The sequence below is a fragment of the Citrus sinensis genome, chromosome 5 (genome assembly GCF_022201045.2).
Source record: "Citrus sinensis cultivar Valencia sweet orange chromosome 5, DVS_A1.0, whole genome shotgun sequence".
Lineage (NCBI taxonomy): Eukaryota > Viridiplantae > Streptophyta > Magnoliopsida > Sapindales > Rutaceae > Citrus > Citrus sinensis.
In genome coordinates this window covers 37798196-37816261 of record NC_068560.1, presented here as the reverse complement: position 1 = coordinate 37816261, position 18066 = coordinate 37798196, and the positions used below count along the sequence as shown (strand labels likewise).

General features: G+C 32.3%; 2 protein-coding genes across 2 annotated transcripts; both read right to left on the bottom strand.

The window, feature by feature from the left end:
• Window positions 1–4212: 4212 nt before the first annotated feature.
• LOC102615308 (GDSL esterase/lipase EXL1-like) lies at window positions 4213–7160 on the bottom strand. Its single transcript, XM_006473635.4, has 5 exons — window positions 6798–7160; window positions 6162–6292; window positions 5799–6035; window positions 4999–5251; window positions 4213–4606 (listed from the first exon to the last, which is right to left on the bottom strand). Exons 1-5 carry the CDS (start codon window positions 7084–7086, stop codon window positions 4413–4415), a joined length of 1104 nt encoding a protein of 367 aa, XP_006473698.2. The 5' UTR covers window positions 7087–7160; the 3' UTR covers window positions 4213–4412.
• Window positions 7161–14051: 6891 nt separating this feature from the next.
• On the bottom strand, window positions 14052–17457 carry LOC127902626 (GDSL esterase/lipase EXL3-like). Its single transcript, XM_052442285.1, has 5 exons — window positions 16991–17457; window positions 16578–16708; window positions 14843–15076; window positions 14482–14737; window positions 14052–14316 (listed from the first exon to the last, which is right to left on the bottom strand). Exons 1-5 carry the CDS (start codon window positions 17265–17267, stop codon window positions 14105–14107), a joined length of 1110 nt encoding a protein of 369 aa, XP_052298245.1. The 5' UTR covers window positions 17268–17457; the 3' UTR covers window positions 14052–14104.
• Window positions 17458–18066: the final 609 nt, after the last annotated feature.

Sequence of the window (18066 nt, the reverse complement as noted above, 5' to 3'; positions counted from 1 at the left end):
TCCTGAGTACATACACCCAAACCTTCCTAGAGTAATCATTTATTATTGACATAAAAAACCTATTCCCTCCCAAAGATGGAACCTGTGAAGGTCCCCACAGATCTGAATGCACATAATCCAGGATACTTTTGGTCTTATGGACAGATTTCTTAAAGCTAGCTCGTGTAGATTTCCCTAGGACACAATCCTCACAAAAGTCTAGTTCCTCAATCTTGTAGGCTCCCAAAACTCCCTGTTTTTCTAATTCTTTAAGACCCTTTAGGCTTATGTGTCCTAACCTCAGATGCCAAAGTCTGGTGATATCAGTATTAGCCTTCACAGACACACTAGATTCACCTGTTACTACTTCCCCATCCAAAACATAAACCCCATTCTTCCTTTTACCTTTCATAATCAGTGTTGAGCCATTTAGGATTTTTAGTTCACCACACTCTAATTTCATACTACATCCAATCTGATCAAGCATCCCTAGAGAGATTAAATTTCTCTTAAGGTCTGGAATATGCCTGACCTGTTTTATCAGTCTTACAGTCCCATCATGTAGTTTTAGATGTATGTTTCCCATCCCAGTGACCTTACACACTGCATTGTTTCCCATCATTACCCTTCCCCCATCATATTCATGATAATCAGAAAAGTAACTCTTTTCAGGGCTCATATGAAAGGTACAGCCAGAATCGAGGATCCACTTACCTTTCTGTACTTCATTAGTTGCCACACACACTCCAGCTGATTCATATCCCTCATCTTCAACAATTGCTGCATCTCCATTCTGATCTTTCTTTTTTAGCTTCTTTTCAGGGCAGTCTTTCTTGAAGTGTCCTTCCTTGTGGCACTGGAAGCACTTCAGATTCTTGTTTTTATCTTTTCCCTTTCCTTGCTTCTTTTTCTTTCCCACATTCTTGTCATTTCTGCCTCTCACAGTCAAACCCTCTCCACTCTCCATGTTAACTTGCTTTTCTTGTAGACCTCTGGTATTTAATGCAGCCTTAACCTCATCCAGAGACAAGGTCTGTCTGCCATACATCAAGGCATCTACAAAGTTGGAGTATGACTGTGGTAATGAGCTTATTAGAAGTAGAGCTTTACCTTCATCATTCAGACCCTCATCAATGGTCTCCAAAGTGTCACATACTCTGTTGAACTCATCGATATGTTCCTCAAGAGAAGATCCCTCAGCCATTTTTAATGAAAACATCCTCTTCTTGATATAGAGCCTATTTGCCAGTGACTTTGTCATGTACAGATTTTCAAGCTTAGTCCATAGCTCTGCCACTGTTCTCTCCTTAGCCACTTCTCTGATAACTGAGTCACTCAGACTCAGAATAATTGTGCTTCTTGCTTTCTTGTCGATCTCAGCAGCTATTTCTGGAGATTTTGATGAAGACCCCTCATACCCTTCTTTCTTGGTTGTTGGTTCTAATGCTTCTCCCAGGCCTTGTGTTATTAACAATGCCTCCATTTTTACCTTCCACATATTAAAGTCATTCTTCCCATTAAACTTTTCAAGATCAACTTTAGGAGCTGTCATACTTGTATCTGATCAAGAAATCCAGCTCTGATACCAATTGTAGAGATTTACAAGCTTTATAGAATCAACTTGAACAACCTCTCCCAAGATCCCCAGACCAGAATTCCAAGATGAACCAAAGAAGACTCGAAAGTTACAATGATAGAAAACAACCCAATAGCAGATTAAACCAAACAGTAAGCAATCAAAGAGTCTAAAAGAAACTCAAGAACAACTCAAACACAGCAAGTTACGTGGTTCAGTCAATTCACATTGACTTACATCCACGGAGGAACAAATAGATCAGCTTTATTGATAGAACAAAGTCTCTTTTACAATCAGATTTTACAGAGCCCTTCTCAAGGAACAAGAACGCTCTTTTACACAAGCACTCTCTCTCTCTTGAATCCTCTGAAATCTTCTCAGTTTGTTATATCAGAATCAGCTCCAGCCTCTGAGTTTATAACGACCCAGAAACAATCCCAGCTAGGCACGTGAGCAGCAGATGACAATAACGGCTTTAACAGCCTTCACACGTCATTTAAAAAGTCACGTGCGTTGCTCATGATTCTAATAACCAAAACGATAGAAATCTAGGTCGTTTTGTAAGGATAATCAAAGGTAGCAAGAAACGCCGATAACTGTGTCGTTTTGCTTTGTTGTTTGCAGAGCCAAAACTCCAAGCTTCCTGTCGTTTCATTAACCTTTTTTGATTTGTTTCATTTTGGTCCAACACTTAATAATTTTTTTTTTCCTAACTTATATTCCATAGCCGAAGTTTTTACTCCACAGCAGCTGCAGTTTAAAAATTACAGCACCTCACTCCCAAACACACTCTTAATACCAAAATGTATAGGAAAATCCCCAGAAACGAACTTAACGAAACTGTTATATATATATTTACTATCATTTTTAGGTGCAGATGACATTTTTTTTTTTAAATAAGGACACACTATTAAGTCATGCAATTTAACAGTAATATATAATCATTTTTAGATATAGAGGGCTCATTTTTTTAATGAGGATACGTTGTTAAGTTGTATGGTTTAATAACATTAAAAACTGACTCTATTAAACCACATGACTTGAAATTTATTTATTTTTATATATTTTAGTGTCATTCTCACTTTGTTAAAATGATGACATTCTCATTTAAGGATCACACACACACACACACACACACACACACGTATATACATCTAAAAATGAATGTAGCTATAAAAACCCTGATTAAAACTAGAAAGAAAACGAGGGGTGCATTTTTTTAGCACTAAGAGAAATTGTTCTTCAGGTTTGAAGAATTAGAGAGGCGAGGATTTTGTATGCTCAACTCAAGCACTATTCAAAATTAAGGTTGAATAGTTATATTTTAAAAGTTATAGAATTAACTTGTTTAGTAAACGATAACTGTTGTAGCTCGGAAGATAAATTAATTTAATGAAAAATTTATTATATCTTTACTTATTTTATCATAATTATTATTTAAAAATTACATTTACTATATACTATTAATTTTTATTTTATAATTATAATTTTTTTATAACAGATATAACTTAAAAACTACAGTATCTCAATATGGCCTTCTTGATGCATTACAAAGGGGCCCTTACTCTCTTACTCATGAAGCGTGAAATCTAGCAACAAAAAGATAATAGCAGTAAATTAGTTTTAGTTCGCCGAAGCTGCGCAGCATAAGCATAGAGTAATATAAAATTCAATGTATAGACTCTTCTTCATCGTATGATTTAGCTGCACAGTCTCTCTATGGTTCCCCACTCTCACTAGACACTAGATGTAGGAGGCAAGCAACCGAGCGGTAACGTACTAAAAACAGCAATCTTTTCGTACCCCAAGTCCCTTCAAAATGATTAGCATAACATAGTCTAAATCACATGATGCAGGATTTTCTAAATTCAGTTCTTCGTTTAGAAATCAATTAAATTGGAAGTCCAGTTAACTGATCGAGAGAAGTAGTGTACGCACCGTCATCATTATATATACTGGAAAGCTCTTGAAGGAGTTTTTAAAATATATTGCAATCTCTTTACCCCCATCTTCGCTGCGCTTTGTTCTCCAACGACCCCAATTACAATAAACTTTATATTTAGAAAATTAATGTTATAATTTCGAGAACTTTATTGTGTATTAAAAAACTAGGAACTTAAGTGGAAAAATGAGAAACATTAAGGACTTAAGTGTTATTTTCCCAAAATAATTGGATGTTTCGTGAGAGATATGTTTGATTAAGAGCAAATCATGGGAGAAAAATTACAAATTAATAGATCACAATTATCTTTAAATTGATATTTGTAAAATGTGAATATCTGGAACGTTTAAACCTTAAAATTAATAATGTCCTAAAGTGAACATTGAATATGGAAAAAAAAATGAAATGGTTAATTTGTTGATGAAAATGAAGCTGCATGCTTCTAAAATGGTTGTTCTCGTACAGGTAAGACGGTGTTAGTCCTTATCTAAAAAAAAAGATGGTGTTAGTCAGAAATTACGAGTAACGGGTTTCCGATAGTCACTAAAGTCGTCAAAACAACTCCCAAATAATATATAATTCTGGATGCTCAATTTTGTCAACGGGTATACATATAATTTCATGCAGATTCGTTATTAGTGTTTTTATTCAATTAACTATAACATCATATAGTGTAATAACAAATTCACATAAAATCTACATTTAGGTATCAACATCTGAGAATTATTATTATTATTATTATCAAGTGCGGACGTCCTCTTTTTTTTTATGAGGACACATTTTATATATCTCAAAAGCAAGATAGAAGATTTTTATAAATAATCTCTAAAACTACTGAAAATCAATTGTTCGACAGACCCTTCACCCTTGACTATAAGATAATTGATAATAAGAAATTTGACAAGGTGAATTGCTTCAGAAGAATCTGTTGATGTATTTCTTCACGAGATTAGAGACGAGGATCTTATATGCTTTCTCTGTGGGATGAAAGCTGTCCCAGAAAAGATAACCAGAGTCATTTGTACAGGTATAAGGGCTGAACTGATTACATAATATTATAACCTCTATAGTTCCTGTGCCACAACACCCTTTATCCACAATGTCAAATCCTGAAGAAAACAAATGAAATTGGATTGAATTGGTAATATAAAATCACTAGTAATTATATGGTAAGTAAATATAAAAGATCGCAAATAATATATGTAAATGCATACGTATACGTATATGTATATGTACACACACACATATATTCTAATTTACGATCTAGAATTTTGGGAAAGTTTGGGATTATTAAATCACACGACTTAATAATTTTTCCGAACTTTAAAAAAGTTTAAGATCCCAAATATTCCATTTCGTTTAAATAATAATGCCATTAAAATATAAAAAAAATACAGAATTCAATACATTAAAAACTATATTTTTTATTTGTTAGTGTCATTCTCACTTTATTAAAATGAGAAAGTCTTCAGTAGTGGATTATTATTATTATTATTATTACCGTATTTGTTAGGGTTTTGTATGATGTCTAGGAGAGGATTATAGATATCAATGTAAACAATCCTGACGTCTGGCAGATTGTTCAGAGAATCCAGTTCTGCAGACAATTTAGAGTTGAATAATTGCGCTGCTTCGTTGTATTCTTTTGCACAATCTCTCTTTATCCCTCCCGCCACCGTTCTTGTTGACGGTAAACAGCCAAGCGTCGGTGCACCGAACACTCCGATCCTTCGTGCCCCAAGGCCATATATTTCCTTTGGAAAATTTGACAGGATAGAACAATGGACATTAAATTACACTTCCTTAAGCAGAACAAACTAATCTCGAGTAACATCAACAAAATGCCCTTCTACTTGGGGCGGGCTTGATAATTATTTTAGACAATAGTAATAATGCACTTCCTGAGTTAGCTAGGATATGCAATTTATATCCAACCAATGTGTATTGCGTTTGTAAAATATTTAATAAAAAAAACAATTAGTGGCTATACATGATAATAGATTGGTTATGATACAAATTAAATATCCCAATGGGTAAATATAATATTAAACGGTCCCATAATTATCTACCTATTTTATTTGTAAAAATATAATTATTTTTGTATTTAATATATACCCCACTTCAAAACCTAAATGGATCATTTACTCATATTATCCTCACTCACCTTTTAATTAAGAATCTTGCAACACATATACATTATTACTTATATTCATAGTCTAGATGCAGATGTATTATTTTATTATTTTTATTTTTATCAACCATCAATCAAACTATCTCAAAAAGATAAACTCGACGAGTTACCTTAAGGAACGTTGAAGCATGTCCAACTAGAAGGTCCGTGTAAGTAGAAATATCATACTGTAATCTCCTAATGCGGCTACCAAAATAGTTGTTGTTTATGTCATTGCTTCCTACTACCACCAAAAAAAAACTTCTTTCAAAGATTCTGTTTTTGCCTTCTTCTCCAACAATCGCTCTCAGCTTGTCTATATATTCCTTGAACAGTTGGAGCTGTTCAGATAATGATAAAGCTGCTGCCTGAATTTTTTGAAAAAAATCAGAATCAAAAGAAGAAGATTGAATTATAAATTGAGAACAAAATTTTCCAAACGAATATATAATATTAGTCATGGTGTATAAAGTGTAGTATATACGTATATATACCGAAAGTCTTGTGGTCAAAGGATCGTATCCACAGCCACCGGAAGCAAAGTTTACACCTGTGAGAAGATCTTCAGGTTTCAGAGTTGGATCCAGATATGCTGGCGAAAGCTCTTTTACGCCCAATTCTTCCGCTATTAAAAAAATAAATAAACTCGATTAGAGGAAAATGAATTATTACTTTTTTTTTCCTATAGTTTTCATAATGTTTTGTTGTCTCCTATGTCCTAAATCTTTTGATAGAAAAAATTATTCCAACCACAGATTAAACAACTAATTTATTTATTTATTTATTTTTGGGGCTAACATTTTCACGTCAAGGGGTAATTAAAGCGGGTATTATACATGAAGAGTGTGAGCAAGTGTAGCCACAAACTTAAGCAATCGCATGTTATCAGAAAGTAGAGGGAAAATTATCAATAACACTATGGTTGGATTGAATATTACACTTCCTCTTAACAATAAAGTGGCGGATTTGATTTTTTCTTATGAGAGTTTGTTTTTATTAATTTATTATGCTGGGTTTCAGTTGTATACTTTGAACTTTGTTACGTTAGGCATTTTTGTATTATTGTATACTTATATTATACTATATTTGACATTCAGGAAAAAAGAAAAAAAAAGGGGAAAATCATAAACCTAAAATGTCTGAGGGGACCTTTCCATTAGAAAATCTGCCAGTTGCCGCTCCTCCCTCGAAATCTCTCCCATAAGGAGGAAAATTACATTTAGCCGGCGTTTTCAGATTATTGTTATTGCCTGTATCAACGATTGAATCTCCAAATACAATAACTGCTGAAACAGTAACATTGCCCGGTAGCTTAATAACTGCTTCTGTTCTGCAAAAAAGATCCAAAACAGAAACAGAAAACAAAATTAAAAAAATGGAGGCATCAGAAAAAGACAGCTTCATTGGCAGAAACTGCATCGCCTGGAAAATATATGAAGAGTTCAGAAATATGTCCTTATTTCATATAATTTGCGCACTTTATATATACTGAAACTCTGCCTTGATGTTATTTAATACCCATACAACAGAGAAGGTCAAGCTGTTAACTATAAACCACTAGCTATTAAATAAGCCATGATTCGAGAGATATGGCATTCAAAAGCACACGGCAATCTATTTTGCATTAATTAGTCACATACAGTAACTATTGCGCTCATGCCTCATTTTCAAAGCACATTCATTAGTTTTTTTTTTTTTTTAGAAGACATTTATTAGTTAAATATTAGATGAACACAATTTTAGGTTCTATTTGGGATTAATATCGAAACACTAAAAACCGCTTATTTTATCAATTTTGACAAAAATAGTGTTTGATAAATCTTTTAAAATTATTTATTTCATAAGTTTCTCCATTCTTACTACAGCTTTTAAAAGCACATAGGGGTTAATTTTTATAAGCAAAGAATCACATCTTTTAAAAATTTCTATTATAATTTTAATTTTTTAACAAAAGATAATTATATCATATTTTTTTGTAAACCCAAATAAATAAATAAAAGCTATTTAAATTTGTTTATATTTTTATCATTATTTAATAAAACAACACTTTTGTAATAAAATTTACCAAATACATGTATTCTACTTTTCAAACTTATAGCTACTGCTATAACATAGTATACAATATATTTTTTTAATCAACAACTTATTTTATGTGTACATAACAAGCAGCTTATTTCAAGCCACTTTGGGATTGTAGCGGCTGATTAAATAAGCAGCTTCTGCTATGTAGATAAAATAAGTTGTTAATTAGAAAAGTAAATTGGTGTTTAGTAAACTATGTTGTTGCGGTTGTTGTGAGTTTGAAAAGTGTTGTGCATGTGTTTGATAAATTTTATTATAAAAGTGTTGTTTTATTATGTAATGAACAAAACTGACATAAGTTTAAATTGCTTTTTATTTTTGGAGCATTTATGATAATATTTAGACATGCCTTTCTCTTTTCAAAACACATAAAGTGAAAAAGATCAACTAAATAAAATCTAATGAACTTCGTAATCTGCTACTTAAAATATCATAAAAATTTATACTAATACATAATCCAAATAAGATAAAAAAGTAATATGTATTACATCCACATTAAACTTGTTGCAATAAACACCATGATTATTGAAAAAAATATAAATAGATTGAACATTAAAAGCCCTGGTTATGAAATTGATCTTAAAAGCCTTGGTTAACTTTCATATGAAATTGTTCATAGTTTAAAGAAAATTTATATAATCATATGTAAATCTTATTGAATCTTATAATAGAAAATAGAAGTAAAATATAAAATATATGAACTTACTAAATCAAAACTTTGATATTGGAGAGAACATATATTAATTGTGGCGGTAAATTGTGGTGGTAATATGATATTTAATGACTTATATATTATGGTGTATAAAAAAATAAGATATAAATATCTTTTTATTAAATTATTAAGGTTATAATAGAAATTTTAGAAAGGTGTGATAACTTATTTAATACGTTGTTTATGAAAAGTAACCCCCAACCTGCTTTTAAAAGTTGAAGTTAAAATGAAAAAAATTATGAAATAAGTAGCTTATAGAATATTCAACCTCAATCCCAAACATGTCTTCCTCTTGTTGATGTTTACTTCCTGTCAATCTATTTATATTTGACAGTTATTGATTTCATTCCGTAATAATTATAGATAATTATAACCATAGTACTTTAATTTTAAACATAGTATTCATCTCCCTAAGCAAAATTGAGAAAGTGTAATAGTCAGTTTAGTAACATTGTATCTTTTAAAGTAATTGTTGTCAACTGTACTATAGAAATAATCAGTTATGAAGAGAATTAGTTAAGTGTTTGGTAAATTTTATTTTTAAAAGTGCTGTAAATTTGAAAAGCATTCAAATGTTTTTGGTAAATCTTTCTGTTAAACTGCTGTAAATGACTGAATTGAATATAATGTTGAATAAAATATATTTAAACATTTATAAACATATACATCAAATATTTTTATTGTGTACATATAATAACTGATAACTAAAATAAATATTTTAGATTTATTAATTTTAGTTTTATTTTGTTATCTCAATATAATTAGCAATAATAGTAGTCTTTTTAAAGTTAATGATTTTATTTCTTAATTAATAAGGATAATTTTAGATTTTTATAATATATACGAGTATAAAAATTTATTCATGTATGTTTTTTTAATAAAATGAAGATAAAATTAGATTCTATACCCGATCCTAACATGACGAAATTTCATGGATCCGGTGCCGGCGGAATTTTTCTGTCCTTTCTAAATTGGGACCCAGGAAATTAACTAATCGCTAACTATAACGATATGGTTAGCGATTTATCAAAAGTCGGGAGCCACAATTAATACTCTAATAAATAAATTTGGAGACTTCAATCGTATACATGACATGGGCCAATGTAAACAGACAGCAGTACAGAATCATATAATTCATGACGAGGCCACGCAACTAATTATAAAGCTGTTGAATGCGGTAGCCCCCTTGGTCTCTGTCATTAACGGAAGCTATGTATCTGTACTTCACTTTCGTAATTAAGCTTGTGGTGGTGTTTTTTTTTTTTTTGATAACAAAAAAGGCTTAGCCAAACTGTGGTGGTGTATTATTAATGTGAAACTTATCCCACGCAGTTACGGAAATGTCATTACTGAGATCTAGGGAGGGGGACTGAAATAGCAGCATATGATTTATGCCTTTCCTTCAGCACTTGATCTTTCACTTCAGATAGATTAATTATTATTACTTCTCTTTCAGTAACTATGATTAGATCCATGCGTTCTTTCCTTATCAAGCACTACTACATTAGCTGCTGTTAGGAAATTGAGCTTCCTCCCAAGATCACTCCAAGCAATTTGTCAAGCAACAAATTAACAGAAAAATTTAATGGAGAATACACCAATCACATAACACAAGATTTACGTGAAAAACTCCAAATCCGGAGAAAAACCACGGCCGTTGTCAAAAAGACAACCAGAGAAAAATATTCACTATGTGGAAAATTATTACAACCACACTCTCAGAAATAATTTTCTCTCACCTAAGCCCCAAATACACCCCAAAGAAATACTCTCGGAATGAAGAAAAGAAACCGAGGATTAGATGCAAAAAACCAAAAATGGGGAGCTTTCTTTATATAGCCAAAATTGGTTATTATTTTAATATTTTCTTTATTCTTCTCGTGGCTTCTTCAAAGCCGTGTTCCAACATTTTTCTTTCTTCCATTTTGGCGTTTCAACCATCATTTGTCAAGATCAACTTCTGCAACATCTTCTTCATTCTTCCTTGGCGGTCCCTTCAACATTTGCTGCATCAACGCTTCTAGATGTAGCTTCTAGAAGTTGCAGCCAAAAACTTTGACATTCTCCCACTTGGAGATTTGATTGAGAACCAATCAATCTTCACACCAAGTTTATTATTTTCCTCACCATAGAGAATTATCATACCCCACCATAAAAGAATATACCACTTAGAATTAATTACCAATTCTAAGAATTTTACATCGGCACATGTCGAAATATCCTGCTGAAATTTATGGTGCAACTTCCATGTTGGCCTTCCTGGAAGTTTGTCAGCCATCGACATAAATTCCACCACACACCCTGCATCAATGCCAACCATGCCTTGTGTGTAAATCTTGTGGACCCGCTAGTAGTAACATATCCCCTTTCATGGTACTAGCGGTATACCATGAGGATGTCATCATCATCCATTTTACAAGGGATCATCGTCTCCCATGAGGTATACCATGAGGATGTCATCATCATCCATTTTACAAGGGATCATCGTCTCCCACGATGATGAGAGATTTACCACTAGCAATACTATCAGTATCTGATCTGGAGCCACTTGCCGATCCTGCTCCATTTCTACTATGACAATCTCTTTTTAAGTGCCCCGATTGTCCACACCCCCAGCAGACTCCTTTCTTCTTAGATTTATCTTTCTGCCAATTCCCTACAACTGCCAAAGCCGAGACATCTATAGTTTTAGTACTTTCACCACCCAGTCTCCTTTCTTCTGAGAGTAAAGTACTAGTAACTTCTTCAAGATCTACTGTCTCCTTCCCATACATCAAAGTAGGTAACAAGTGTTTGTAGGAAGTTGGAAGTGACCATAGTAACCTAAGCGCCTTGTCCTCATCTTCAATTTTAACTCCAATGGCTTCTAGTTCTGACACAATACCATTGAGAACACTGAGGTGATCGGAAATTTTTGTACCTTCAGCCATTCGCAGTGTGTGAAATCGCTCCTTCAGGTACAATCGATTTGAGATGCTCTTTGTCTGATACAACTTTTCTAGCTTCTCCCAAAGTTCTTTCGCTGTAGGAATTTTTCCTACATTTGCAAGAACATTCTTTGCTAGACACAGTCGTATGGCACTTGCAGCTCTATCATCTAATTCTTCCCAATCTTCATCACTTATACTAGTTTTTCCAGAGCCACTACTGGAAGCAGGGGATGGCTTCCCCTTCAATGCCTTGTGTAACCCAGATTGAATCAACACATCTTTGACTTGAACTTGCCACAAGCCAAAGTTAATTCTCCCATCGAATTTTTCTATTTCAAATTTCACCGGACTTGAAAATTTCAATCCTGACATATTTGCTTTGCAGATAAGCTTTTACTCTTCACCACAGACTGTTTGGATTGGCTCCCACTGCTTCACGTGAATAGTACCGTATACGTGAACAGTACCGTATACGTGAACAGTACTGTATACGTGAACAGTACTATATACGTGAACAGTGCCCCGACACCAAAACTTAAATCAATGGCTCTGATACCACTGTTAGGAAATTGAGCTTCCTCCCAAGATCACTCCAAGCAATTTGTCAAGCAACAAATTAACAGAAAAATTTAATGGAGAATACACCAATCACATAACACAAGATTTACGTGAAAAACTCCAAATCCGGAGAAAAACCACGGCCGTTGTCAAAAAGACAACCAGAGAAAAATATTCACTATGTGGAAAATTATTACAACCACACTCTCAGAAATAATTTTCTCTCACCTAAGCCCCAAATACACCCCAAAGAAATACTCTCGGAATGAAGAAAAGAAACCGAGGATTAGATGCAAAAAACCAAAAATGGGGAGCTTTCTTTATATAGCCAAAATTGGTTATTATTTTAATATTTTCTTTATTCTTCTCGTGGCTTCTTCAAAGCCGTGTTCCAACATTTTTCTTTCTTCCATTTTGGCGTTTCAACCATCATTTGTCAAGATCAACTTCTGCAACATCTTCTTCATTCTTCCTTGGCGGTCCCTTCAACATTTGCTGCATCAACGCTTCTAGATGTAGCTTCTAGAAGTTGCAGCCAAAAACTTTGACAGCTGCCAAGTCGACCACTTGTTTTTTAAAAACATTTTAATTTTAAAAAATTAACAACCTAATTAAATGTTAATGCCTCACACTATCTTCTACGTCTGTTACTATTATTATTATTATTAGTTACTTTCCTTCTCTTCGTTTTCTTTACAACAACTCAGCAGCAACTCCGATTCATCTCTTTCGTTTAATCTCTCTCTATATTTTCATACTCGTTCTAAAAATGGAGTTTATAGATAGACAATAATTTCTTTTCTGAAAAAGATTTGATGAGGCAAAGTCTGAGGGAATTTTTCCGTTTGAAAAATCTTCTTGTTGGTATCCGGGCCAACCAGAGAATTTATCCATTATCCATCCCGTAAGGAGGGAAATTACTCTAATTAGAATAGACTGATGTTGATCAAATCTTGAGTTTACAGTGCCTGACCCATCGTCGTCCCCTTGTTTATGATAATCATCATTAATTGTCATCCCCTCTTAACCTTTAAGCAGAAACAGATATACGTCTCCTTCCCGCAACAAATTCACATTCTCCATTTTTGTTTCATTAGAATTTATGAGGATTACGAAAGGCTTACAGTTGGAAAGAAACGCTTTTTTGTTCTTGAGGGGGTAATGCTCTCATGTCTTCCTGTCAAATTGTCTATCTTATTCTTGTTTTATTTGACTTTTAATGCATCAAATTTTGTAATCAGTTCATGCCCATTCTTGTAATTTTCTTTTTCATTCATGGAGGTAAGGCAGAATAGAAAAAAATAATAATAATAAAGAAAGAAAGAAGATACATAGATGAAGATAGTTGGCTAATAAAAATACAGAATCAGATTCAATTAAAATTTAGAAAAAAAAAATTATATTGGCCTAGACTATATATAAGGGATTTCTTTATGATGCTGTACAATACTGATAATGGAGTCATCATGGATTCTTAAATTTAAATATTTTAATTTTCACCATTGATTTAATCTAGTGGCTAAATAATTAATTACTTAATAATTCATATATAATATTCAAATTTATGGATATAATTTTATCTTTCGTAATTCTATAAATATTTTCTAAATCACCAACAAAATTAAGTAAATAAAATAATTTAGATGTGTATGCAACAAATATGAATTATTCAATCTTCAACAATACATATTAATTCAGACTTGGTTTTTCATTTATAATTAAGACAATACAATTTTGAATTCTTAGTTTTATTTATTGTCTCTTTTTTTTTAAATTACTCATTGGCGAAGATTGAGTTGAGTTAATTGTTGCAATACTTACTAATCTAGCAAATTTTTGTTGAAAATGAGATAATAATAAGAAGATAAATTAAGATTGAGTCGTGTTAATATTAAAATACTATATTAAATATAGAAATATTAATAAACTATACTTGTTTCTTTTTATTATTTAATTTTTAAAAAACACGTCTAACAGGTTTGATAATTAATAAATTTAAATTTTTAATAATTAAAATTAAATATTATCCTAACTAACTTTTTAATTTACAAACTATTGATTAAATCTAAAATTAAATATTTATATCGATATTGATGCTGTAATTATAATAATAGCATAATCATAGAGTGACCCGTTATATTTCATTCAAATAGATTCAACAAGGAGAACCAGCGCAAACGAAACCATTAGCAATCTTGTTTATGAGACTAGAGACGAGGATTTTATATGTTCTCTCTGTGGGATGGTAACCGTCCCAAAAAATATAACCAGACACATTTGTACATGTGTTGAGGCTGAACTGATTACAAAATATTGATGCCTCTAAAGTTCCGGTACCACAGCACCCCTTATTCACAACTTCAAATCCTGAAAAAAGAATCAGATGAGATTGGATTAATTGAATACATACATGTGTCGCTGTGCTGTCGCATATAAAAGACAAGAAAAGAAAGAAGGAAAATATCAATAGGGAAAAAGAAGAAGAAAAAAAAAAAAGAGGAGTAGATTCATATAATAAATAAGGGTAGGTACCGTATTTAATAGGGTTTTGTATGAGATAAAGCAGAGGGTTGTAGATATCAATTAAAAGAAGCCTAGCATCGGGGAATTGGATATTCAGAGAGTCCAATTCTGCGGACAATTTAGTGTTGAACATTTGCGCTGCTTCGTTGTAATCGTTTGCACAATCTCTGGTTTTGCCTCCACCCAATGTTCTCGATGACGGCAAGCACCCAAGCGGCGGTGCACTGAACACTCCCATCCTTCGCACCCCAAGTCCATATAATTCCTTTTTGTATTTTTTTTTCCCCCAAGAAGAATCATGAATAAAATTTAATTGGTAGGCTAACTTGTGAGTCGTGAGACTTTAACTAGAATAATATAGCTAGGTTACCTTGAAGAATGTTGAAGCAAGTCCAACTATAAGATCAGTATAAGCAGAGATATCATACTGCAATTTCCTAACGCGGCTTGCAAAATAGGTATTGTCTATGTCATTGCTGCCTGCTACCACCAGTACAAAAGCTGTTTTCATTATTCTGTTCTGTCCCTCTTCTCCAACCATCTGCTTCACCTTCTCTGTATATTCCTTGAATAGTTGTAGCTGATCGGATAATGGTATTGCTGACTGGTTTATTAAAATTTGAAAAATAAAAGACAAAACATATTAAGAGCATTTAATTTATATATATATATTGTGAATTTCATTGTATATTAAAAATAAATTATCACAATATTATACTTAATTTGCAATCACTATAAATTTCAAACAATTGATGTGACATTTATTTATTAAATAATAAATTAATATTCAGGACTTAGGGGTTATTTTTTTGACTTAATAACTTAATTTCAATAAGTTAAGTTATTAAGTCCATTTGCTCTTTTTTAACTTAATGAAAATTTTCAATTATTAAGTTTTTAAGTTAACTTTTTTAACTTGTTGTTTAATATAAAAAGTCTTAAATATATCATTAAAAGATATTCTCTAAAATATCGTTATCTAATTAATTAATTTTCATCTTACCTAAATAAAAATTCATAATTAGCATTATCCTATAGTGGTAGACCATTATTATTTTTATCAAATTAGCATTGTTTATTTTCATAAGAGTTGAACTATTGGCACCCCTCTATAATCCTTATAAAACCCCTCTTCTATTGCAATTACATTAAAGGACAAAATAAATCTAATTATACCATTATATTTCTCTTTTCAACACTTTACACCCATACAACTACACCAAATTTTTTTACAATTTTTGTTTCCTCACAAACAACTTTTTATTGAGAATTTTAAAAAACTTATTTTTAATTTAAAAAATAAATAATAGCTATTTGAGTCCACTTTAATTCTACTTAATTCATACATGTATTTGATTTTTTTGAGTGAAATATGTATGACTTAATAATTCAAAAATTTATAAAAACAATATTTGTAATTAGAGTTGTTTGGAAGAAACTGAACTATTTTTTTTTTGAATTAAAAAAACTGAAAAAATGGAAAGGATATTTTGGAAATTAAAGTAGGTTTTGATAAAAAAGGGGTTTGAAAAGAAAGGTATAGGGTGCTAATAGTCCCACTCTTTTCATAACTTTTATGAATATTTTTCATATAAAAATATCGTGAACTACAATAAAATTAATTAATATATACTAATTTTCCCCCAAGGGCGTGGTCGGGTTGGTAACAGCATGAAGCTCGTAGTAGCTAACTACCCGGGTCCGAGCCTTGAGGGAGGTAAAGGAAAAATAAAAATTATTTGGGTTTGTCCCACCCCTTTACCTTTAATATATATATATATAATAATTTAAAATATTAAAGGGTTGTATTAAATAAAATATGATTTATATTATGATAATATATTATTTTATTTATGTTCTTTGAGTGTTTATGTTTGTTTGACATTTATAATTCGTGAGGCACAAATATTAAAATATTTTTTAAATTAAAAAACAAACAACTTAATATTTATTTTTAGTGATTTAGATAAAAAATAAACAAACATTTAAATATTCAACTTTATTTAAAATTTAAATTAATTCAGGTTTATTCAGATTTAAGAAAAAAAAAACATATGCTAAAATCACTTATTTAACCATTTTAATATGAAATAAAGTGTATGTACCGCAAGTTCTGTTGTCAAAGGATCATATCCACAGCCACCTGAAGCAAAGGTCACACCCGTGAGGAGATCTTCAGGTTGCAGATTTGGCTGCAAATATGCTGGCAAAAGCTCTTTTATGCCCAATTCTTCCGCTAATCAAATTTGAAAAAGAAATAAATTAGGAAATGAAATGAACTCTTTTTTTTTTTTTTTTAATTTGGGGGTGGGGTAGGGGTTTTGTTGGGGCGTTAAGGAGATTGGTGCAAGGTATTAAAGAGTTGCGAGAGTTCGTTATCCAGGAAAATTTTGTAGGAGATTGGTGCAAGGTATTAAAGAGTTGCGAGAGTTCGTTATCCAGGAAAATTTTGTGGCCACAAATTAACATAACAGAATTAGAAAGTAATTAATAAATGAAAAGGAAAAAAATCAGAAACCTATCAAATCTGAGGGGACCTTTCCATTAGAGAATCTGCCCGTTGAAACTCCTCCCATGAAATCTCTCCCATAAGGAGGGAAATTACATTTAGCCGGCGTTTTGAGATTGTTGTTATTGCCTGCATCCACAATCGAATCTCCAAAAACAATAACTGCTGGAATCGTAACATTACCTGGTAGCTTAATAACAGCTTCTGTGCTGACAACCAAAACAAAAACAGAAAACAAAAAATTGGAGGCTGAAGAAGAAGGCAGTTTCATTGGCAGAAACTGCATTCTTTTGCGAGTTTAATTCGATCGATCAACTATCGGCCTTGTGGTATGTTCGTTCCGACTCCTGAGCACTACCGATTCATATACTGTATGTAAAATTCTGCCTTGAATTTGGTGCCATTTAATGCCCGCCCCGACAACGAGCTGCTAACTGTAAAAGTAGGTTTCTCTTTCAATAATTCTTAAAGAGTGAAAGTACTCAAAAAACGTTCATAATTTTGCATTACTAATAATTGCATGCTTCAGTGTTGCGTTGTGCTCTTGCTTAATTTTCAAAGGAAATTTACCAAATTAGCCATAATACTTTAGGTAATTACAAAACTATCCACACAAGTTTTTTTATATCAAAACTAGCCAAACAACAAATTTTTGGACCACAATACCTCTGTCAATCTCACCCAAAGCTCACCAAAATCTGTAACTCACCCAAACTTCTCACCAAACGCCAGCACCATAGAGAGCCAAATCGGAGACCATCATCGGCGGCAATTTCACCGGAATCACGTCCAACAACACCAAATCCACCAAAATCACGTCTAATAGCAATCAAGATCTCCAAGATCAACGGTTGAAGTTCAAAAACCCTAGGTTAGCAATTTCAAACACATGTTTTATATTGTTCTTGTGTTGTGTTGTGATTGTGTGTTGTTGTGATGGTGTTGGTGGTGGTGGTGGTGGTTGTTGGTGGTCTTCATGTATTGTCGAACTGTATTGGCGGTAATATGTTGTAATGGGTGCTAACCAATTTGTGAAAACTTGAAATTTTTGTGCGATAGGTGCCTGTCGCACCAAATTTTGTATA